The 24,321-nt window shown below is 47.7% G+C and overlaps 1 protein-coding gene across 4 annotated transcripts in view; it reads left to right on the top strand.

The window, feature by feature from the left end:
• Positions 1–24,321, top strand: part of GSN (gelsolin) — an 82,779-nt gene that overhangs the window by 23,864 nt on the left and 34,594 nt on the right. The window contains exons 1-2 of one of the 4 annotated variants that reach the window (XM_088453584.1): positions 13,165–13,261; positions 19,431–19,631. The exons of 1 other annotated variant lie outside the window; for it this stretch is intronic. In XM_088453584.1, the coding sequence (XP_088309710.1) occupies positions 19,590–19,631 (42 nt within the window). In that variant the 5' untranslated portion in view covers positions 13,165–13,261; positions 19,431–19,589. Of the gene's footprint in view, positions 1–13,160; positions 13,262–19,430; positions 19,632–24,321 lie in introns of those variants that run through there. 2 more of the 4 variants (XM_088453585.1, XM_088453586.1) reach the window with 2 other exon arrangements.

Here is a 24,321-nt window from a genome sequence, read left to right as displayed (position 1 = left end):
ACAGATGGTGGAGGGGCAGAGGCACAGATGGAGGGGCAGAGGCACAGATGGAGGGGCAGAGGAACAGATGTGGAAGGGCAGAGACACAGATGGTGGAGGGGCAGAGGCACAGATGGTGGAGGGGCAGAGGCAGATGGTGGAAGGGCAGAGGCAGAGATGGTGGAGGGGCAGAGGCACAGATGGTGGAGGGGCAGAGGCAGAGATGGTGGAGGGGCAGAGGCAGAGATGGTGGAAGGGCAGAAGCACAGATGGTGGAGGGGCAGAGGCACAGATGGTGGAGGGGCAGAGGCACATATGGTGGAAGGGCAGAGGCACAGATGGTGGATTGGCAGAGGCACAGATGGTGGAAGGGCAGAGGCAGAGATGGTGGAAGGGCAGAGGCAGAGATGGTGGAGGGGCAGAGGCACAGATGGTGGAAGGGCAGAGGCACAGATGGTGGAGGGGCAGAGGCAGAGATGGTGGAAGGGCAGAGGCAGAGATGGTGGAGGGGCAGAGGCACAGATGGTTGAGGGGCAGAGGCACAGATGGTGGAGGGGCAGAGGCAGAGATGGTGGAAGGGCAGAAGCACAGATGGTGGAAGGGCAGAGGCACAGATTGTGGAGGGGCAGAGGCACAGATGGTTGAGGGGCAGAGGCACAGATGGTGGAGGGGCAGAGGCACAGATGGTGGATTGGCAGAGGCACAGATGGTGGAAGGGCAGAGGCACAGATGGTGGAGGGGCAGAGGCACAGATGGTGGAGGGGCAGAGGCACAGATGGTGGAGGGGCAGAGGCACAGATGGTGGAAGGGCAGAGGCACAGATGGTGGAGGGGCAGAAGAACAGATGGAGGGGCAGAGGCACAGATGGTGGAGGGGCAGAGGCACAGATGGTGGAGGGGCAGAGGCAAGAGGGTGGAAGGGCAGAGGCACAGATGGTGGAAGGGCAGAGGCACAGATGGTGGACTGGCAGAGGCACAGATGGTGGACTGGCAGAGGCACAGATGGTGGAGGGGCAGAGGCACAGATGGTGGAGGGGCAGAGGCACAGATGGTGGAGGGGCAGAGGAACAGATGTGGAGGGGCAGAGGCACAGATGGTGGAGAGGCAGAGGCACAGATGGAAGGGCAGAGGCACAGATGGTGGAGGGGCAGAGACACAGATGGTGGAGGGGCAGAGGAACAGATGTGGAGGGGCAGAGGCACAGATGGTGGAGGGGCAGAGACACAGATGGTGGAGGGGTAGAGGCACAGATAACAGAGATATATGATGTGGTCCCTCCTTGATACATCCAAAGCATCCTTAATATTTGCAGGTATCTCCTGGAACGGGTGTTTTCGGGGGATATCGCACAAATATTTTTTAGTGAATAGGCCCCTTCACCTCCTCCAGCGTCAGTCTGGTGACTATTCCCAAAACCACATATATGTAGACATGTAAATCGTCACCTCCTCTCATTATTGATCCCAACTTTATTTTCATACTATGGGGAGATAGAAGGGTTGCCCATAGCAACCAATCAGCTCCTACCTATTATTTATGTAACACAGATTCTAAAACGACAGTTAGAAGCTGTTTGGTTGCTATGGGCAACTTCTCCACTTTATCTCTCTCTCTACGGTTTGATACATGTTCCTGTAAGTAAGTACATTGCTCTCGTCATTGTCTGAGAGGTGTCTGTACGCTCCACCCTACTGCTCGCTACACACCATAAAGGTGACAATAGATGACACAGTGAATAAGAGAAGAGGTCTTGGGTCTGTCCCCCATGCCACAGCGGTCACAAAGACGGGGACTATAAACACAGGCCATGCTGGGAATGTAACGCTGCCAGTCAGGCGTTCTTCTCACACAATGGTCTCTTGTTAGACGCCGGAATGTCCTGGTTAATTTGCTGTTTATTGAGTTACACAATGCAGTATAAATATTATCTCCTTATTTGCCTGTACACGGCAGAGGCAAGAAAACGATTCCACAAGAAGAATTGTTCCCATGACATTCCGAGGAGAGGCCCTACGGTAACAGCTGCCTCGTGGCTATCAAAAGCACCAGCGCTGAGCCGTACTGACTGTGGGCCTGATTCAGACCCGGACGCTAAGTTGTGCACGCTTGCATTGAGCGATGGTCGCCCATCTGCTCATGCATATAAGTCGCAGTGCGCGTGCGCAAACTAGTACGAGCGATCGGATTTTGCTCGCTCAGCCTGAAAAGACTGCCCGGTGGAATGAGTGACAGCGCGTTTGTGGGTGGTAACAGGGGAAGGTGCTTGTGAACGGGGGAGTGGTGCTGAGAACGCAGGCGTGTCTGCGAGTGGCAAGGGGGTGTCTTTATACGCTAGCGAGCGCTTATTGCCGGGGCTCGCTAAGACATAGAGGGCGTCTTTACGAGACGCAGTGCGAGCGCTTAATTTAAATATCCGGCGCCTTTTTGCCAGCGAGCGGCCGCAATTTGTGAGTGGGTCTGAATCAGGCCCTGTGTCCCTTCATGTGCAAGCGGGGACAGGGCCATAACTAGCTATGGGCAACTGGTGCCACCGTGCAGACCTCTGCGCTCTAAGGGTGGCACAGCCAGCCATCCACGGTCCCTTTATGTGGCTAGCAGGATGCTTGGAACGGCCACTTTCTCGAAGATAGAGCCAGGGGTCCCATACGAGGCATACTCATTGCAGCGGCTTGGCACTAGTGCACCTGTATGGTACGGCCAACGCTTATCAGAGAACCCCCCTAATGATGTACTCCCCCCCCCACTTCATTTCAATAATCGTGCACCACAAAGTGAAATGTCATTATAACACTGCTCCAAATTATTGGTGCACAGGTGAATGGGTCACTATAGTGTGCGGCATTCCAGGTAAATAATAAAATGTAGTGGCTTGCAAAAGTATTCAACTCCTAAAAAGTCAACAGATTTGTCTGTATTACAATTAACACACAGATTGTTCAGACAGGATTTTAATTGCGAACCAGTCTGCTCTTAACGTGACTATTCAAACTCATTTGTCTGCAGAAAATAAATAAATACAGCAACAAATAAATAAAAAATGAAATACGCTCCTTGCATAGCGGGCAGGATGGCGGCACAATGACTAGCTTGCGGCCTCACAGCACTTACAGTAGGTCCTACCAAGGTCCTGTGTGGGGTTTGTATGTTCTCTCTGTATTTGTGACAGTTTCCTTTGGGTGCACCTGGTTCCCTCTCACACTACAAAATCATAATGGTAGGTTAATTGGCTTTTGACAAATAATTAACCCAAGCGTGTATGTGTCTATATCTGTATCTGTGCGTGTGACAGGGAATGTAGATTGCCGTCTCCACCGGGGCAGGGACTGATGTGAGTGACTGAACATTTCTGCAGAATATGTGTGAGCTATATCAATAACTTAATATGTAGGTAATAAAATATTCAACCCTTGTGCTGTGGAAGCTCCGAGTTTACAGTTATGAAAGATACTGTCCTAACAACTGGCTTCCAATTAGCCTCTACCCTGCTAATCAGGTAGAGCGTCTACAGCAGTTTACCTTGTCGCATGTGCAATGTGACGTAGACGATAATCGCTCAACTGCGCAAATATCAGCATAGCGTACATCGCTGAATCAGGCTCTGAGACAAATCTCTTCTGAGTGTTACGGGTCTGATTGGTCTCTGGCAGGGCCGTAGACAGCTGGCCTGGTCCCCATTACTATCGACCGGGCGTGGCTAGGCTGCTGACAGGCAAGATCGAGGGAGGGTAAGCGTCGGACCCGTGCCCCTCGCTGGCAGAGCCGTAACTAAACTTTTTGGTGCCCTGTGCCAGAGAGAACATTGGCAAACCCGTCCCCCCTCCATTTTTTAAATAGGGACATAAGATAGTGCACCTTAAAAAGGGCCATGGCCTCTTGGGGAAGGGCCAGGGAAGAGATAGGGGAGGCCATTAGATGCTGGGGATAAAAGAAGAGGAAGCTACAAGTGAGAATGATAATAAACAGGAAAATTGACAGGCCCAAACAGCGTCCCCTGCCCTGCAGTGCCCTGTGCCATGGCACAGATCGCACTACCCTGGTTACGGCCTTACCCGCTGGGTGTCTTCAATAAAGCCCAGGCCCGGGTAATTAGTACCCGCTCCCCCCACCCTCTCAGAACCCCTAGTCTCCGGTGACACAGAAGAGCAGATACTGACAGATGGGGAATCATATTGTGCTCGAGGGGCTTATAATTGGCTGCCTAGGTCACATGAGGGCTTCACTGTATTTTGTGCCATGTGACAGCGCGTTGATTGGCTATACCGCGTGATTTGGCCATCCTGCACAGATTTTACAATGACCGGCAGATGATCCACAGCTAATGCTTAATACGTGACACATCTTATATCATTATACAACTTTTACCGGTGTCTCTCACTGGCTGCGATTCCCTCCTCCTGCATCCCAGACACAAAGAAGTCAGCAAGCTGTAAAATGCTGCTTCAGCCATGAGGAAACATTGGGAAACACCCTCTGAATGTGGGAACGTAGTCTGTAATCACCCTGAAATAATAACTTCTAAAAATATATAATAGCCTTTATGGAGAACAGCTGGGCGTCCATTACACAGGAATCCGTCCTCGTACACGTCTGTTCCACTCGTAAAGTGCCTCCACGCCAGGAGGACAATGACACAGATAAATAAATGAACACAACTCAGAGAGGGCCTGATCCAGCACGGAGCGCTAATGCCATCGCAGCCGTGATTCGCACGCAGGTCTGCTGCAAAAATATGCTTGCAATCGCAAAGCCGTTGCACAGCCAGCATAGAGACGCCCACTTCCCCTATCTCATATCTGTAATACCTCGCAATCCTGCGTATTCATCGCTACCTTCAAGAAACACCGGCCCCTCACGCACAATTACACCAGGTCAGACCTTACTCAGAAATTGCTGACCTTGTCACACACAGTGAGTACACAAGCTGCGTATGCCATTGCATAATTTATGCACATTCCTGTAACGGCGTTCAAGCGGACAGACACGCCTGCGTTTCACCGACCACTCCCCTGTCACCACCCCCCAAACGCTGACTACCTGTCACTCACTCTGCGATGGCTTTCCGTGGTCTGGTGATTGCAGTGCGATCGCAATCCTGCCGTCGCGCAGGTGGGCTGCGTTGCATGCGCACTACGCAACAATCGCCCGTCTGCGTGCGCTATCGCAATAGCGATTCGTGCTGCATCAGGCCCATAGTCCCGTTTCAGTTACTGCGTCTCAATCATGGATCTTGAATCCCCTTTTATATTGTGTGTATATGTCGGTAGATCGGCAACAGAGTCCTGCGTGGGTTAAACAGCCGACTCGGTGGCTGGGTTACGGTGGATTCCCATTTTGTTATGTGTAATAAAACAATGAGGAACCGGGATTTTAGCATAACTTGCACCAATGGATTTGATATAATGTAATATTTTACCTTATTACTAACATTAAGGGTAACGATCGACGATTTAGCTCTAAAGTATATTGCTCTGCCCATCGCTGGTGTGGAGGGTGGTAATCGGGAATAATATCAGGATTGTGGTCAATATTTCATGAATTGTTTCATTGGAAACTCATGATATAAATATTTTATTATATGTATATTTCTTATTATTATGCTCCGTAATACAGAGAGAGGAAATGTCTGAAATCTAGGGCCCTGGACGCACTGCTGATGGCGGATGTAGTGCAGCGATTTATTGCTACTGCGCACGCGTCTAAGTCACACCTTACATATGTTCCGATCGTGTCCGCACAGAGCCGCAGTTCTGATTTCAGGCGCACACAGGGAGAAGTGTATTGAAAATATAATGGGCGTTGCTGCGGGTTGACAGGGAGGTGGCTTAGCGCACGGGGGGAGATGGTCCGGGGCATGTATTGGAAGTGTCGCGGTCATGTCGGTGAAAATGGTTGCGTACACAGGCGCTCACCACTCGCATAGGACGCCATACACGGACAGTGAAACTGCATCTGCCGTAGCGCGCACCAATCGGTATTACTGCGTCTATGGACGCTGACAGTGGGCGCCTCAGTCCTCGCACATTTTGCCGCATGGATGTACACAAGGGAAGGACTTTGTATCAGTATTTGCATGAAGTCGTAGACTGGCGCGGCCGCCAATAGACGTGGCTACGGGCATTTCTGCGTTTACCTCTGAATCAGTGCCCTAGTGTACGACGTACTATACACGTTGTCACCTGCAGCAGCCAATCACTGTACACAGAAAATACCTGTTTTATAGCACATTTCTCATACCGGCCGCCGACCAATCTGGTATTTTCGTTGTATTTTATTGTCTGTTTATAGCAATAAAAACTGCATTAATACTTAAGCGTTATTGCCATGTAAATGTAACAAGTGTTTTTATTGTTGGGTAATCTCTGTGCTTATAAACTGCTTTCTGAAATTCAGCCATAATTATTTTTGTATTAAACCACAAATAAAAACTCCCACTTGAGCCACATAAAATATCATTCTACAAATAACTTGTGTGTTTCATGCTTTGCGCTGCAGTTTCTTGGCAACCAATAAACTGACTTTTTAAGGAAGTAAACATAAATAATTTAATCTTTCTGCGCTTACTCCAGGATTTAAGTTATATATCACTCTTTCTCCAATAGGCAGAGCCGTAACTAGAGTTTTTTGGTGTCCTGTGCCAGAGAAAGCATTGGCGCTCCCCCCAACCCCCCATTTTTTAAATAGGGACATAATATAGTGCACCTGAGAGAGGGCCATGGTCTCATGGGGAAGGGCCAGGGAAGAGATAGGGGAGGCCAGGAGATGCTGGGGATAAATAGGGACATAATATAGTGCACCTGAGAGAGGACCATGGCCTCATGGGGAAGGGCCAGGGAAGAGATAGGGGAGGCCAGGAGATGCTGGGGATAAATAGGGACATAATATAGCGCACCTGAGAGAGGACCATGGCCTCATGGGGAAGGGCCAGGGAAGAGATAGGGGAGGCCAGGAGATGTTGGGGATAAATAGGGACATAATATAGTGCACCTGAGAGAGGGCCATGGCCTCATGGGGAAGGGCCAGGGAAGAGATAGGGGAGGCCAGGAGATGCTGGGGATAAATAGGGACATAATATAATGCACCTGAGAGAGGGCCATGGCCTCATGGGGAAGGGCCAGGGAAGAGATAGGGGAGGCCAGGAGATGCTGGGGATAAATAGGGACATAATATAGTGCCCCTGAGAGAGGGCCATGGCCTCATGGGGAAGGGCCAGGGAAGAGATAGGAGAGACCAAGAGATGCTGGGGATAAATAGGGACATAATATAGTGCACCTGAGAGAGGGCCATGGCCTCATGGGGAAGGGCCAGGGAAGAGATTGGGGAGGCCAGGAGATGCTGGGGATAAATAGGGACATAATATAGTGCACCTGAGAGAGGGCCATGGCCTCATGGGGAAGGGCCAGGGAAGAGATAGGGGAGGCCAGGAGATGCTGGGGATAAATAGGGACATAATATAGTGCACCTGAGAGAGGGCCATGGCCTCATGGGGAAGGGCCAGGGAAGAGATAGGGGAGGCCAGGAGATGCTGGGGATAAATAGGGACATAATATAGTGCACCTGAGAGAGGGCCATGGCCTCATGGGGAAGGGCCAGGGAAGAGATAGGGGAGGCCAGGAGATGCTGGGGATAAATAGGGACATAATATAGTGCACCTGAAAGAGGGCCATGGCCTCATGGGGAAGGGCCAGGGAAGAGATAGGGGAGGCCAGGAGATGCCGGGGATAAATAGGGACATAATATACTGCACCTGAGAGAGGGCCATGGCCTCATGGGGAAGGGCCAGGGAAGAGATAGGGGAGGCCAGGAGATGCCGGGGATAAATAGGGACATAATATACTGCACCTGAGAGAGGGCCATGGCCTCATGGGGAAGGGCCAGAGAAGAGATAGGGGAGGCCAGGAGATGCCGGGGATAAATAGGGACATAATATAGTGCACCTGAGAGAGGGCCAATGCCTCATGGGGAAGGGCCAGGGAAGAGATAGGAAAGAGGCCAGGAGATGCTGGGGATAAATAGGTACATAATATAGTGCACCTGAGAGAGGGCCAATGCCTCATGGGGAAGGGCCAGGGAAGAGATAGGGGAGGCCAGGAGATGCTGGGGATAAATAGGGACATAATATAGTGCACCTGAGAGAGGGCCATGGCCTCGTGGGGAAGGGCCAGGGAAGAGATAGGGGAGGCCAGGAGATGCTGGGGATAAATAGGGACATAATATAGTGCACCTGAGAGAGGGCCATGGCCTCATGGGGAAGGGCCAGGGAAGAGATAGGAGAGGCCAGGAGATGCTGGGGATAAATAGGGACATAATATAGTGCACCTGAGAGAGGGCCAATGCCTCATGAGGAAGGGCCAGGGAAGAGATAGGGGAGGCCAGGAGATGCTGGGGATAAATAGGGACATAATATAGTGCACCTGAGAGAGGGCCATGGCCTCGTGGGGAAGGGCCAGGGAAGAGATAGGGGAGGCCAGGAGATGCTGGGGATAAATAGGGACATAATAAAGTGCACCTGAGAGAGGGCCTTGGCCTCGTGGGGAAGGGCCAGGGAAGAGATAGGGGAGGCCAGGAGATGCTGGGGATAAAATAGGGACATAATATAGTGCACCTGAGAGAGGGACATGGCCTCATGGGGAAGGGCCAGGGAAGAGATAGGAGAGGCCAGGAAATGCTGGGGATAAATAGGGACATAATATAGTGCACCTGAGAGAGGGCCATGGCCTCATGGGAAGAGCCAGGGAAGAGATAGGGGAGGCCAGGAGATGCTGGGGATAAATAGGGATATAATATAGTGCACCTGAGAGAGGGCAATGGCCTCATGGGGAAGGGCCAGGGAATAGATAGGGGAGGCCAGGAGATGCTGGGGATAAAAGAAGAGGAAGCTACAAGTGAGAATGATAATAAACAGGAAAATTGACAGGCCCAAACAGCGCCCCCTGCCCTGCGGTGCCATGTGCCATGACACTGGTCGTACTACCCTAGTTACGGCCCTGCCAATAGGAATACTGTACAGATCAAACGTTACTGAGGGAAGTAGAACTCACTATTTGTCTTGTGTGATTCACACTCAGTATAACAAATATTATCAGAGGTTTGAGGAAACTCGTCAACTTTGTTCCTCATTTTCTTTAAATATCTAACATTAATCAGTCAGTGGTTCCTTACTTCCAAACTCAGCTACTTGGAGCTTACATCCAAAACGATGCAATGATTATATTCTGCTATATCAGGTCTTAATAGAGAGTACAGTAATTCTGAATGACAGTACCACTGACAGAAATCCTTTTGGAATCAGAATAGGTTTTGTTTCTGGACACTTTATTATAGAATACCTTAGTGGAAAATTAGAATTAAATGTATTGGATTCTACAAGAAACGCTCTGTGTAAAATATTTAACCATTAGTTGTAGAATGTTGAATGATCAGAGGTTCCTTTATCAAAAGCAAAGTAGAGAAGCATTCACCAGAGAGCAATCTGATGTAGAGAGCCCAGGCGGATTAGGACCATATGTATGATGCATGGCCAATATGTCTCATACTTGGCAGAGCATCTGGTATAGAACATATCTGATTCTCTGAGTCTCATGATTAGGTTCTAAACTGCAATCTTCTCTCACATACAGGGGTCTATGGGCCTGATTCAGAGGCACTCGCTATTTGCGAGCGCACGCTCTGAATCAGGGCGTTTTTTTTTTTTAGTTTCGGCCTCCAGGCCACTCGCAAAGCTGTGGGTGACCACCCACGGCTAGTGCGAGCGGCCTGGCGATGGTCGCGATTATCGCGACCATCGGGCTTGCGTCGAGACCCTGCGGGAGGGTCCCGGCTCCCGCAAGCCCTAGTGAACTTCCTGCTCTAATAGAGCAGGAAGTCCACTACTGACATCACGAGTGATGTCAGTAGGGCCGCCCACAAACAGCAGGCTTTATTAATTGAATGCCTGCGTTTGTGCAGCCACTCCCCCTCCCCGCCTACAAAACGGGGCGAGCTGTCAATCAACATCGACAGCTGCCCCGTCTTGTAGTGAGCCCCGGAGTGACAGAGCTGCCGTTGCTCGCTGGGGCTCGCGCATGCATACGCCGGAGGCGGCACATGCGCAGGGGTAAAACATCAACCCGCTTGTGAGCGCTATGCGCTAGCGAGCGGGTCTGAATCAGGCCCTATGTACTATGCCATGGAGAGAGAAAAAGTGTAAAAGATAAAGGGCCTGATTTAGCAAGGAACGCACGGATGCAGACGCATGCACCCGACCGCTGCGAGAATATGCTAATGAATGCATACGGACGCCAATTGCAGCAGAATAAGCAGGCGCACAGGACTACATAATACCACCCACTTCCCTTTACTTGCTTCCTCTATACCTGGCAAGACAGTGGAAACATCGGTAACATCGGACCCATACGCAGAATAGTGGTTGACCTGACCCTCCCGCAGACATAGTGAGACTTCCTGTATGCAACTAGATCTCAGGCTGCGTCCGCAAGGGTTTAATTATGCATGCCCCTGAAACGCCGTCCAAACGCACAGACACGCCTGCGTTTGCCCGACCACCCCCCCGTCACCACCCACAAATGGCACTTCCTGTCAATCACTTGTCCCTGGGGTTGCGGACTCCCTGCGTACGCACACTCCATCGCACTGGGCGGTTTGCGTCTGCGATGCATACGCAGAACAAAACTATCGACCAATTGCGTGCGTCTGCATCCGTCCGTTCCTTGCTTAATCAGGCCCAAAGTACCAACCAATCAGCTTCTAACTGACATTTTTCAAACAGCCTATAACATGGGAGTTAGAGCTATTTCACACACACGCCAGATATCACCGGCCGGCAAAAAAAACAGGCGTTTTTTTTTTTTTTATACCTGTGGATATGTTCCTTTCACACACAACGGTTTTGTGCCGTGTGTGTGAATTTTTTTCCAAACTTTAACATTTTTAAACCGTGAATGGCAGCCGTCCTTGTTAGTGCATATTTCCGGCCGTAACACGGCAACTGTGCCGGCACTTTTTTTCATTAATCAAGAACTAGATCAGAGGCCCGAGAAAACCGCTGTGTGTGGAATAGCCCTCAAGACTTGATGCAGGGGCGTATCTATAATAGGTGCAGGTGTCCCTGAGTCCAGGGGGGCCTACAACGCACACCCTGCACCCATACTTCCTAATACTTATCTCCCCGAGGTCTCACATCGGCTGGAGAGGCGCTACACAGAATGCCTGGAAATTGGGCACAGCGGCCACTTTCACGGTGTTCTGAGCATGCGCAGTAGGGAAATCGCCGGGAAAGTGGCTGCTGCGCCATTTTCCCGGTGTCGTGCACATGCACAGTAGGCTCCGGGCACAGACTGGTGCTCGGAGTCTACTGAACCTGTCAGTACGCTGCGGACGCTGGAGAGAGAGGAGGGGGCCCCGTATGGTGAGTGAACATGGGCCCCCTCCTCTCTAAATACGCCCCTGGCAGTAGGTCTCCACTGATTTACAGTCAGATAAGGATCCACTAACCCCTATGCCCATATTGTGTACGGGTAGCATTGGGGTCGTCCCTAGGCACAAAAATGGGAAAAATAGTAGAATAAGTTCCAAAATGTTGAATACAGTTAGACCGTGTTGACATTAAATCCCCCTATATCGGTGGTAGGGATTAATGGGTTAATAGTTCTTTAGAAAATACTCAGTAATCGTCAAGTCTTAGGATAAATTCGTTAGAAGGCTCTCATTCAGACTGTGGGTCCAATTCATTACGGAATCGGATTGCTATTGCGATTGCAGCTGTGATTATGCACGCAGGCACACTGCGAATATATGTTAATATTTGCAATCGCAATGCCGTCGTAGCCTAACATAACTATGCCCACATCCCCTTACTCACATCCGTAATACTTTGTAAGTCTGCAAAAACATCGGTACCATCAAGTAACATCGGAGCCTCACACACAATTACACTAGGTCAGACCGTACTCAGAAATTGTTAACCTTACTGTACGCAGTGGGAGCTCAAACTACGTATGCCATCGCAGTGGATAATTTGTGCACGCCCCTGTATCAGCGTTCAGACACACTGACACGCCTGCGTTTCGCCGACCACGCCCTGTCAAAACCCCCAAATGTTTACTTTCTGTCAATCACTCTGCGATGGGTCTGCGTGGTCTCTGCGATCGCAGTGAAGCAACAATCGTCCGTCTGCGTGTGTAATCACAATAGTGATCGGTAATGAACTGCATGAAAATGTGTAAGAGAATATGCTGCAATATTGTTCTAACATGATATCATTCAGATATAGATAGGATGCTCGCCATAGAATGACTTTGTATTGCCAAGTCATTATTACCATTTATGTATATAGCGCCAGTATCCCCCCTGGCACGTACGTAATCTGTATTTTCCCTGCGCACATTCTTTTTCTTCTGCCTTATTTTTGAAGAGCCCATGGAAGAGCCCATGTAGTCTGCGTGTGAGAGAACGGGGACGTGATAAGATGTCATCGCCACGTCATAGCGCCTGAGGGGTCTACATGGAGGCAGAGGAAAGGTGTCTGCGGTTATAGAAATAATATATACTATATTCACATAAATGTCCCTAATACATTATTGGGTGGGGTGATGGGGGTGTGTGGTTGGGCGCAGGCATATATATTATTATTTAGTGGGGCTTTCGATTTGGATAATATTTGTGAATGTATATTCAGTTTTGATTAATAATTAGACAGCTGTGTAAAATCTAGATATTTGTGGTGACTAGTACCCAGCCTACTATGATTGTTAGATATATAGATATAATTATTATTATTGTTATTATTATCCAGTGGTCCTACTTACAAGAAGCCATGTTATAGCCTTATATAATGTATTTTATTGCTGCTCAGGATGTGGTTAGATCTACAAAGTAAAAACAATGTTGCAACATAAAGAAAGTCTATTCATATCCTCATAGCATGTTGGGCAGCTGGGTGTAATGCACTTAGCAGGGGAATATACTTGTCTCTGTACTGTGATATTTGGTGTCGTAGTGTGTGCAGGGGGCTGGTGCATATTACAGGCCCAGACAGTTGTGTCCCCCACCCCAGATTCAACTCCTACATGAGCTGTTTCTTCATTGTCAGCAGCCGGCAGTCCCTGCTCGTGGTGTAATACCTCCAGTCACCAGGGCGCGGCACTGCGGTACACTCTGGATGAATCACCAGGGAGGTGGCCGGGGTGGGGGATTATTAACCTTCCTGCAGGCTGCAGCCCAGATCCCTCTGTCTCACTTCTGCATTCAGCTCATAGTCGCTGTGAAGAAGAGAAGAATCCCATCAGGTAAGGGCAGTGATCCCTACTTCTGTCCTTTCTCTAGCAGCACCAGGACTGTAGTCTCTCCCTGTCTCTATATACCCTCTCCTGAGCCTGCGAGAGGGGGTGTCACATCCTAATCACAGCTGCATCCAGGGAGGGGGGTGTCTGCTGGGCAGCATACTGTATCTTACACAGCGCAGCATCCTCTACCTGCATTGCATGCACTAATATCAGGGGGGTGGGCAACTGAAACTGTGACAGGGCATGCTGGGATGTGTAGTTCCACAGCAGCTGGAGTACGTCAGGTTGCTACCCCTGCGCTAATATACTGTACTGTATACTCATAGGGGTGAGAGTGCGTGCACTAATATACTGTACTGTATACCCATAGGGGTGAGAGTGCGTGCACTAATATACTGTACTGTATACCCATAGGGGTGAGAGTGCATGCACTAATATACTGTACTGTATACCCATAGGGGTGAGAGTGCATGCACTAATATACTGTACACCCATAGGGGTGAGAGTGCATGCACTAATATACTGTACTGTATACCCATAGGGGTGAGAGTGCGTGCACTAATATACTGTACTGTATACCCATAGGGGTGAGAGTGCGTGCACTAATATACTGTACTGTATACCCATAGGGGTGAGAGTGCGTGCACTAATATACTGTACTGTATACCCATAGGGGTGAGAGTGCATGCACTAATATACTGTACTGTATACCCATAGGGGTGAGAGTGCATGCACTAATATACTGTACACCCATAGGGGTGAGAGTGCATGCACTAATATACTGTACTGCATACCCAGGGGGGTGGGAGAGTGCATGCACTAATATACTGTACACCCATAGGGGTGAGAGTGCGTGCGCTAATATACTGTACTGTATACTCATAGGGGTGAGAGTGCGTGCACTAATATACTGTACTGTATACCCATAGGGGTGAGAGTGCGTGCACTAATATACTGTACTGTATACCCATAGGGGTGAGAGTGCATGCACTAATATACTGTACTGTATACCCATAGGGGTGAGAGTGCGTGCACTAATATACTGTACTGTATACCCATAGGGGTGAGAGTGCATGCACTAATATACTGTACTGTATACCCATAGGGGTGAGAGTGCATGCACTAATATACTGTACACCCATAGGGGTGAGAGTGCATGCACTAATATACTGTACTGTATACCCAGGGGGGTGGGAGAGTGCATGCACTAATATACTGTACTGTATACCCAGGGGGGTGGGAGAGTGCATGCACTAATATACTGTACTGTATACCCAGGGGGGTGGGAGAGTGCATGCACTAATATACTGTACTGCATACCCAGGGGGGTGGGAGAGTGCATGCACTAATATACTGTACTGCATACCCAGGGGGGTGGGAGAGTGCATGCACTAATATACTGTACTGCATACCCAGGGGGGTGGGAGAGTGCATGCACTAATATACTGTACTGTATACCCAGGGGGGTGAGAGTGCATGCACTAATATACTGTACTGCATACCCAGGGGGGTGGGAGAGTGCATGCACTAATATACTGTACTGTATACCCAGGGGGGTGGGAGAGTGCATGCACAGCCCCCTCACATGAGCCTCCTGCTTATTATGTGCAATCGCCGACTTTAGTAAGATTAACCCTATAAGTACAATATATAAACTTTGTATCAAGTAAACTTGCTCCATATATAGGCATGGCTCTGGCTGCTGACATGTGACGCATGGGAGCTGATAAGTGATAAAACACAACTCCTTACATGTGTGTATGGTGTGTGTGTATCCTTACATGTGTGTGTATCCTTACGTGTGTGTGTATCCTTACATGTGTGTATCATAAATACAGGGAGAGCGGCAGCAGGTTTCTGGCTTGAGAACAGTTTCATGTCTGGGGCGGCGGCATCACCCCTGGCTGGCATGCTGCTAGTAATCCCTGGGACTGGAAATCCCAACTGCCTGGGGCACTGGATTGTGGCGCAGCTGCTGCAGAAATGATTGACAGCTTTTGTGTCCCAGTTAGTTCTGCAGCAGCAGCAGCAGGCAGGATTCCGGGGAAGGGGAGAGAGATTTACTACAGCAACCTGCCCCCGGTCCCTGCTCCCAATTCACTTATTTCCTGAGCGTTGTATAGTTGTATGCTCTGCATACTGCAGCGTTCCCTCAGTGTCATTTACTGACAATAGGTTGCTCCAGACTAAAATTAGAAACCGTCCTAGAAATGAATGAAGCCTGGCGTGATGGAATAAGCCTGAGACATTGCAGTTAGAGCCAGTAATACACAGGTTATATAAACCTCCGTCCCAGTGCAGGAAGTGAAACTCTTATTGTCACACTGCATGAATACAGTGTTCTCAGACTTATCACAGAGCGGCACCTTTAGGGGCTGATTGTGTATCACTAGCAACTCTGATGAAATCGCGTACGCCGGTCACGTAGGGAAGTATAATGCCAGTATTCGCACGTATAATGAGTCGCACTGATCTTTTTCGCCACTCCCAGCCCTCTGTCCGCTAGAGCGCCTGTCATCACTATTAGCAACACACCTACACCCTGATAGCTGCAAGAGATACAACAGAAAATGGCGCACACTAGCCATACCCACGAATCCCAGTTAAACTCATTTGAAGGACAGAGAGAAGTGACAGAGATCACTTGTTCCATAGGAACCCTCCACGGCAATGGCCGCCGTGCATGTGTGGTCACATCACCCCCCAGCGCATAGCAGGGACGGGCTCATTTCAGACGCCCTGTCCCTACATATATCCCCGGTGCTAAGTTCGCATTCTGATTTGAGATCATGGGTGCTAATATCACGGCCAGATCGCATTGTAAATGTGCTTATTAATAAATGGGCCCCTCATTAATAGCACTGGGCGAGCCCAGAGAATCAGCGAGAAGGCCCGTCCAGTGCACATGAAGCCGCTCTTGAAGTGCGCCTATGTACGGCAGGACAGGATCACCGGGAGTGCATTGTGCTAAAGTAATTGTCACACCAAGGTCCACCCTCCTACCACCAGGCTGGGCCGTGTAGACCCTCAGGCCACACATTTTGGCATCGGGCAGTCTGCGGGATGGGCAGGGCTATATAGACCACCGCACACATAATTACAGATAGATGAGTTGGGCTTTGTAGACCCCCACCCCATACACACACACAGGCCTCGGACAGAGGGATGGATGCGATGAGCTATCTAAACCCATCTATATTCAGGCCCCTGACAGAGGGATGAACTGTGTAGACCCCTCTACATTCAGGCCCTTAGCAGTAGAATAATGGGCAGAGTTGTGTAGACCCCCTGAAGTTCATTCCCCAGGAGTAGAATAACGGTCTTTGTAGACCCCCCCCCCCATACACACACACACACATTCAGGCCCCTGGCAATCAGAGGGACGGGCTCGGTGTGTAGAACCAGCTGTTGGCGTTCGACTATTTGACAGCTGCCAACGCCTGTGCTCGGGGCTCTGTGTATCCGTCATCAGGCCGAGGATTCCTGGACTTTTTCCAGAAACCTCTCACTGACTCAGGCTGTAAAAGGCACTTGCAGTTCTCCTACGCAGACCATATAATCAGACTATATAACAACCGATATTTATACTTTGCCAGATCAGCCACCTATAAGTGGGCCCATAAAACACACGCAACGTGTCCCGGCGCAGATGTGCGGACACAGGATGTATTCCATCGGATTTCACATGTGCCTGCTCCAGTCACTACGGTTGTGCAGCAAGTTAGACTGGAAAATAAACATATTGATAAACTACAATAAAATAATGATTACTGTCATAATATAAAACATAACTCTCCAATACAGACGCACTTCTCTCAGATAAAAGTAAATTCTGGGGAAATATAAAAATATCACATAAACAAAAGTTCCACCGCAACAATGGAACACCCCACGTACAACACAGGCCAGTCTGGGATCTCAGCGCCGCGCGTGATACATTGCGCGCCCCTTGTCATAAAGAACACGTCAGGTTAGGATTACCTTACTATACCTTTATACATTGGCTTACCATACTATCCCTTTATATATAGACTTACATTACTATCCCTTTATACATAGGCTTACCATACTATCCCTTTATACATAGGCTTACCATACTATCCCTTTATACATAGGCTTACCATACTATCCCTTTATACATAGGCTTACTATACTATCCCTTTGTACATAGGCTTACCATACTATCCCTTTATACATAGGCTTACCATACTATCCCTTTATACATAGGCTTACCATGCTATCCCTTTATACATAGGCTTATCATACATACTATCCCTTTATACATAGGTTTACCATGCTATCACTTTATACATAGGCTTACCATACATACTATCCCTTTATATATACATAGGCTTATCATACTATCCCTTTATACATAGGCTTACCCTACTATCCCTTTATACATAGGCTCACCATACTATCCCTTTATACATAGGCTTACCATGCTATCCCTTTATACCCAGGCTTACAATACTATCCCTTTATACATAGGCTTACCATACTCTCCCTTTATACCTAGGCTTACCATACTCTCCCTTTATACCTAGGCTTACCATGCTATCCCTTTATACATAGGCTTACCATACTCTCCCTTTATACATAGGCTTACCATGCTATCCCTTTATACATAGGCTTACCATGCTCTCCCTTTATACATAGGCTTACCATACTCTCCCTTTATACATAGGCTTACCATACTATCCCTTTATACATAGGCTTACCATACTATCCCTTTATACATAGGCTTACCATACTATCCCTTTATACATAGGCTTACCATACTATCCCTTTATACATAGACTTACCATACTATCCCTTTATACATAGGCTTACCATACTATCCCTTTATTCATAGGCTTACCATACTATCCCTTTATTCATAGGCTTACCATACTATCCCTTTATTCATAGGTTTACCATGCTATCCCAATATACATAGTCACGATGACCTGGAGCGCGCCGCAAGCCGGTCGATTGGTCGGGCTTCAGTGGCGCTTAGAGATGACGTCATCTCCAAGCGTCCACTTCAACGCCTGGAAAAGCTGGGTTTATGCAGACCCGACTCCGGTGTGAACGGCGCCAACTCTGGAATATCCTGGGTCGGCGCCGGCAAAATTCCGGGTCTGATCCGGATTGGAACCCTGTTCCAACTCCGGGTCAGACCCGGAATTTAGGTGTGAAAGTGGTATTAGGGTGCCTTGTGGACCAAGTTTGGGAACCACTGGCTTAACCCATTCAGCAGGAAGCTCTGACAGGAAAGTAAGTGGGACAATCAGTAGCAGAGCATTTTGTGGAAAGGGTGACTTTGTGGGACCTGCTGCAGCCCCTTCATATTTTTTGTAAGCTCTGGATCGATCAGCGTAAGGTCACAATTGGTTACGGCTAATAAATCGCCCGTCGATTAGTCCGAAATTGTTTCTTATAAGATGTCAGAGGGTCAATTATATTTAATTGTAGATTATTATGCTGGCTTTGATAAATATCTGCCCTGTAGCTTGGTCTTATTAAGCAGTTAGACAAATAAATATAAGTATTAAAGTATGTGTGGAGCGGTGTTTTGGTCTTGAAACACTAACGAATGTTAATTAGTGGTGCTTGCAACAGATGCATGAATGATTAACACTAATCACCCCTGTTATTAATTGTCTCACCTCACAAATCACCTCCTGGTGCCTCTCCATATCAGAGATGTAAGTGGCCTATTGCTAATGCTGTAGAATAGCACCTGGCCTTTTACTGGTCGCTTGGTTCCTGCCGAGCCACGAAAAACCTTCTGTTGTTAATTCACAGACCGTTTAATTTCTGTCCCAGTAGTTCTGGATCATTATTCACCTCAGGAAGTTCCTTTCATACTATAATCTAAGGAAACTGTTGTGGATTTCGCTCTTAAAACTGCCAATCCCTAATCACCCCCCCATTGTTACCTTGAAGCTGTACCCTGTTCCCTATCATTGCCCAGAGGAGGCCTACAGCTTCCTATGTATATAAAGTACATTTCTGCTACAGAACAGTCTAGAACGTAAATTGCCATTTGCTGAGCCCTGTGCTGTTTTTTTAACCGCATGACCCTGATTGATTTTAATTTAATTTAATTTTTTTATTTTATTTTTTTTAATTAACTGAGTGTATTGGAGCTGCTGTCCCTGTTTTTGTGTTGCTGTATGCTCTATAGACGGTCTATCCCCAGAGGTTAGTGGGGCAGATGGATGATCACCTGCTAGCGGCAAGACCCAGTCCCTGAACGCACTGCTGCTTTATACAGACGCTCCCCTCCCGGAAAGAGTTCTGACCGCCCGGCATGAGTAGCAGCTAAACCATAACTTTTTATAAAATGGGGAACACCAATGCGGCTGGAGCATGCTGCGTACCACGGGTGTGTGCCTTTCCTTACTCACTTTTATATTGTTCCTGGAATAATGTTTATTGTGTATTGAAGTCAATGGGACTGATGATTTTTGTTTTATTTTCACAAACACCTGTGTGTGACGCTTGTGTGTTCCTGCATGCTCACTATGGGCCTACTTGTGTTTTTGGGCCTGGACACCTCAGCACTGTGTTAGCTGTATCTGCTCATACCTAGGTTCCAATAAGGCATTTACTGGGCACTGATGGTCGGGTGATGTCAGTGCCCATGAGCTCTCACACATTCAGGACAGGTACCACCTTTGGGGCACTTGCTGGGGGCAAAAAAGTGACCTTTATTGGGACCTGCCTGTATGAGGGGTAACGCTGGTCACTGTGGTCTGTTTGTGCAAAAAAAAAAATTATTTTTTTTTCCCTCTAATGTTCACAAGCTGCAAACAATGTGTCTGTATCCTATGGTATCTATGCAATTCTGCAGAATTATGTTTTGTTTGAGGTAGAAATGGTTTCTAAAATAACCCCAATGGGTCAGGTTTGTAGCACAAAAGTAATTATTGAATATTCACAGGTATGGTAGAAAGGAAATCCTGAAAACATGGTTTGTTGGGAGAAACCCTGCTTTATAGGAATAATGACGTGTTTATTTTATACAAATATTGACTCTTTGTCTGGTGATGGTCCCTAAATGACAGATGCTGCTAGGGATGTTCTATAAAATATACTGCTTACTTTATGAAGGGAGGCTGCTGTTCTTGGCTGGGGTCCTACTATCCCTAAAACCTTTTTCCCCCAAATGTGTTTGGAAACTAGGAGAAATGCTGCTGATGCCACTGTTCCCCACTAGGGGGAGTGTGAATATTGGGGTAATTGTTCCAGACACTGTCATCTGTAAATGCGAGCCCTCTAGTGGACGGCAGGAGCAATAGCCACTTTCATAGAGACTCGCTATTTATTTTTAGTTAATCCCAGTGTAAAGTTACACAATAAAAAACGTGTATTGTGAGATCGCAGTAATCGCTACAGTATGTGCCGCGTGGAAAACTTTCAGGTCGGCCAATTCCAGACTGAAGCATATTTTCCTATGGGAAATTAAATCCACTATTATATCAATCTTATCTCTATCGAATGCTGGTGTGATCCTGGGAGCTCTATCATATGGGCAACCCAATAATAACCAAAGGTAACTCCACAGGTTGCGGAGATTAAGGCACTCTCCAGACTTGTTTATTCACAATAATACATAAGCTTTAGTAGCATGTGTAGAAATAGTTACACACTTATGCCTCATGTCTTCTGTCCATTTCCCCTAGATTGTAAGCTCCTAGGAGCAGGGTCCTCCTCCCTACTGTCTCACAGCCTTCTTCTCTAGCACTTCTATGACAGCCTTCACCTTCCCAGCTGTACGGTGTATGGAGAATTGTGTTGCTAATTGTTACTTGTGTTCTGTTTATATTTTGGTTACTGTAATGTAATGTTCTGTGCACCCTTTACTGTATGTACGGCGCTGCGGACCTCTTGTGGCGCCCTATAAATAAAATTTAGTAATAATAAAGGTATGGTACAAAGATACATATAGCTAAAGACCTAGTGACTAGAGCAAACACAACAGCATGTTTGCTCTAGTCACTATGGGGGTCATTCAGACCCGTTCGCGAGCAAAGGACGCTCGCAAACGGGTCGATGTTGCCCCACTGCGCATGCGCACGACGGGGGAAGCTCCGTCGTGCGCATGCGTGAGACCCGGATAGCGACGGGCTCTCCGTCGCTCCGGGTCTCGCATCAAAGGGGGCGTGCTGTCGATGTTGTTTGACAACAGGCCCCCTTTGGTGGGCGTGCCGGGGGCGTGCCTGCCAGACAGAGGCGTTCCCATGGGAACGCCTACCGTCTCAAGCCGGCCCCACTGACATCACTAGTGATGTCAGTGGGAGTGATTTTGGCTCTGATAGAGCCAAAATCACTCCAGGGCTTGCGGCAGCGAGACCCTACCGCAGGGTCTCCGTCGCAAGCCCGATGGTCGCGATGGTCAAGACCATCGCGACCATCATCATGGACGCTCGCATATGCTGTGGGTGGTCACCCACAGCTATGCGAGCGGCCAGGAGGCCGCTCCATTTTCATGGAGGAGGACCTTGATTCAGAGCGAGCGCTCTGGTCAGAGCGTTCAGCTCTGAATCAGGCCCAATGTCTTTAGCTATATGTATCTCTTTTTGTACTATGCCTTGATGAAGGTTCTAATGTGGACCGAAACGTTGGCAACTATTTCTACACATGCTAATAAAACTTATGTATTGTGAATAAACAAGTCTGGAGAGTACCTTACTCTCCGCAACCTGTGGAGTTACCTTTGGGGAGATGGATATATAATGTCCTTATTATCGTGAGTATGTATACCTATCTAATCATCGTGCCAAACCCCCCGAAAAGTCTGAATGTCATACGTTAGCAGTTGCCAGTGATCCTATATGACTACCAAGCAAGAGCACTGGAGGGCAGATGTATCACGTCTTGGGGAAATAAATTGTAGAAGTTGCCCAAGTAACCAGTCAGCTTCTAGCACAGTTTATGAAATAAGTTAGACGTTGTTTGGTTGCTATGGGCAACTCCACTTCATCTCTCTGAAAAGTTTGATCCATCCCCCCCCATGGTCTGTAGATCCTGTTATAGTGATACAGGAGAGAGTTTACAAAGTAGTAGGTGCAGTCGTAAAATGTTATAAAAAGGGAAATATAATGTTATAAAATGTATAACAAGAGAATTAGAGAAATAAACAATATAAGACTTGTAGGTGTCACCATACGACACTCTAAGTAGAATGACTGGAAGTCAAGAGAGCTGAATAGGGTGGGGGGTGTTTGGGGAAAGCAACCCCATGACAAATGAGGAGCCAAAAAGATGCAGTATGCCAGGAACCATGGCAACAGAGACTTTTCTTTTTACATAGTTCCTTAGTACCTCTCTGTAGCTTTGTGTCGTGTTATAAAGTCATCTTGTGTGAGAAGTTTTCTTGTTACGTATGAACTGTAGTGAAAGTTTTAGGTCTCATCTAAGGGTTAATATAAAGTCGCCAGGTGATAAATGGGTGAGTCTCCTTTTCAGTTACTTTGGACTCTGCACCATGCTCTCTCCTCTTGTTTCAATTATGCTCTGTTCCAATTAGAGTGCAAGCTCCGAAGACCAGTGTCCTCCCTATCATTGTTCATGTCTGCGTTTTTCTTTCCCTTTTATGTCTCAGTTTGTGGATGTTCTGTCCCAAAGCGCAGATCCTTACAGGTCGCAGACACTGGTGATAACTGGGAATAACCTGCTCCTATTACTGGACAGACACAAGTAATGGCTGCCTGTGTTTATTCACAGTAGGGGCTTTATCATGTACAATACCAATTAGGAGTATATCAAAGGCATATATCCAATGTTTAGATGTTTCTGTTCCGCTATGGCTAGATTACCTCCTAACAGGATATCCCTGTTGAAATTTGCTGATGTTTCACTTTATGCAAATGAGAAATATCTCAATATTAAAAAACAAGTACTGTCCTGAGTAACATTAGCAGTGCGGGAATCAAGGATAACCTTGTCTAAGAACAGATTTTAAAAATTGTATACGTGTCTGGTCATTCAGGGGTCTATTCCATTGTATTAACTCTCACACTTGTCATGCCCAATTAGAATCAGGTTTAGCCACGTAAAACGGGCTAAACTCGTCTAAAGTCCTGGTTAGCGCGCCCAAACCGCGGACTTATCACACATTTCCGCTCGCCACCTCAGGAGGGTGGAAACAGATGTGTGATCCTGTCGCCATTACGCCCCAATTAGAGCAGCAAAGGAATTGCTCCGTCGGGCGCCCATTGGTACCAGCCATAAGAGCTAGCAATTTAACACCCCCCGCCCCCTTTCTAATGTAGAATACACACGGTCAGATGAACGATTTGTGACTGCATTAAAATGAATGGAATCATCCAAATCTGACTGCAAACACATCAGATGTCAGATATCGTTATCTGATCATCGGGAACACTCATCGTTCATCGTTCAGATATGTCAGATTTTCCTTCAGATATGAATGATTGAACGATTTTTTTAAAAATTGTTATCGTTCAGATCTGAAGAAAAATCTGACAGTGTGTATGCTCCATAAGAGAACTTTATAATTAGTCGGGGTCTCTAATATGGGTGTATTATTTCCTCTTACACGTTGGCTCCAATACTCCCGGCGTATGTGCAGCGTTACACTGATCTCTGTGGGGCCACTTCTGGATAGAGGCAAAAATCCATATGCAATGTTGCCATAATTTTTATAAAAGGAGCAGCTCAGTGATACCTGGCTGACAGTGAGAGTCCAAGCGGCGAGAGTTACCTATTGTTCTGTTCAGGTCTACGTCATACGCGCGTGGCCTGGACAATGCGTAAAACGGGAAAAAAATAAAAAAAAAATGAGATGCATATCTCTCTAGAAGCTCTACACTCACAATATATAGTGTAGACTCTCCAACCTGTATTCTCTATACTTTATAAACTGGGAACATTAGTTTTAATTGTTGCAACATTTGTTAAGCCGACCAACTGCGCCAAAGTCTCCCCCCATCTGGTCAGTCAATCACTCATATTCTAAGCATAGCAATTGCGATCACATTAGTGTTCCCCATAAGGCAATGATCCTGGTCTGGAGCTCACCTGCACCCAGGCTTTTATAGGTGAGGTAT

The sequence above is a fragment of the Taudactylus pleione genome, unplaced genomic scaffold (genome assembly GCF_031769625.1).
Source record: "Taudactylus pleione unplaced genomic scaffold, aTauple2 ptg000583l, whole genome shotgun sequence".
NCBI lineage: Eukaryota > Metazoa > Chordata > Amphibia > Anura > Myobatrachidae > Taudactylus > Taudactylus pleione.
The sequence above is the reverse complement of the archived record's forward strand: the minus strand, read 5'-3'. Positions and strand labels throughout refer to the sequence as shown.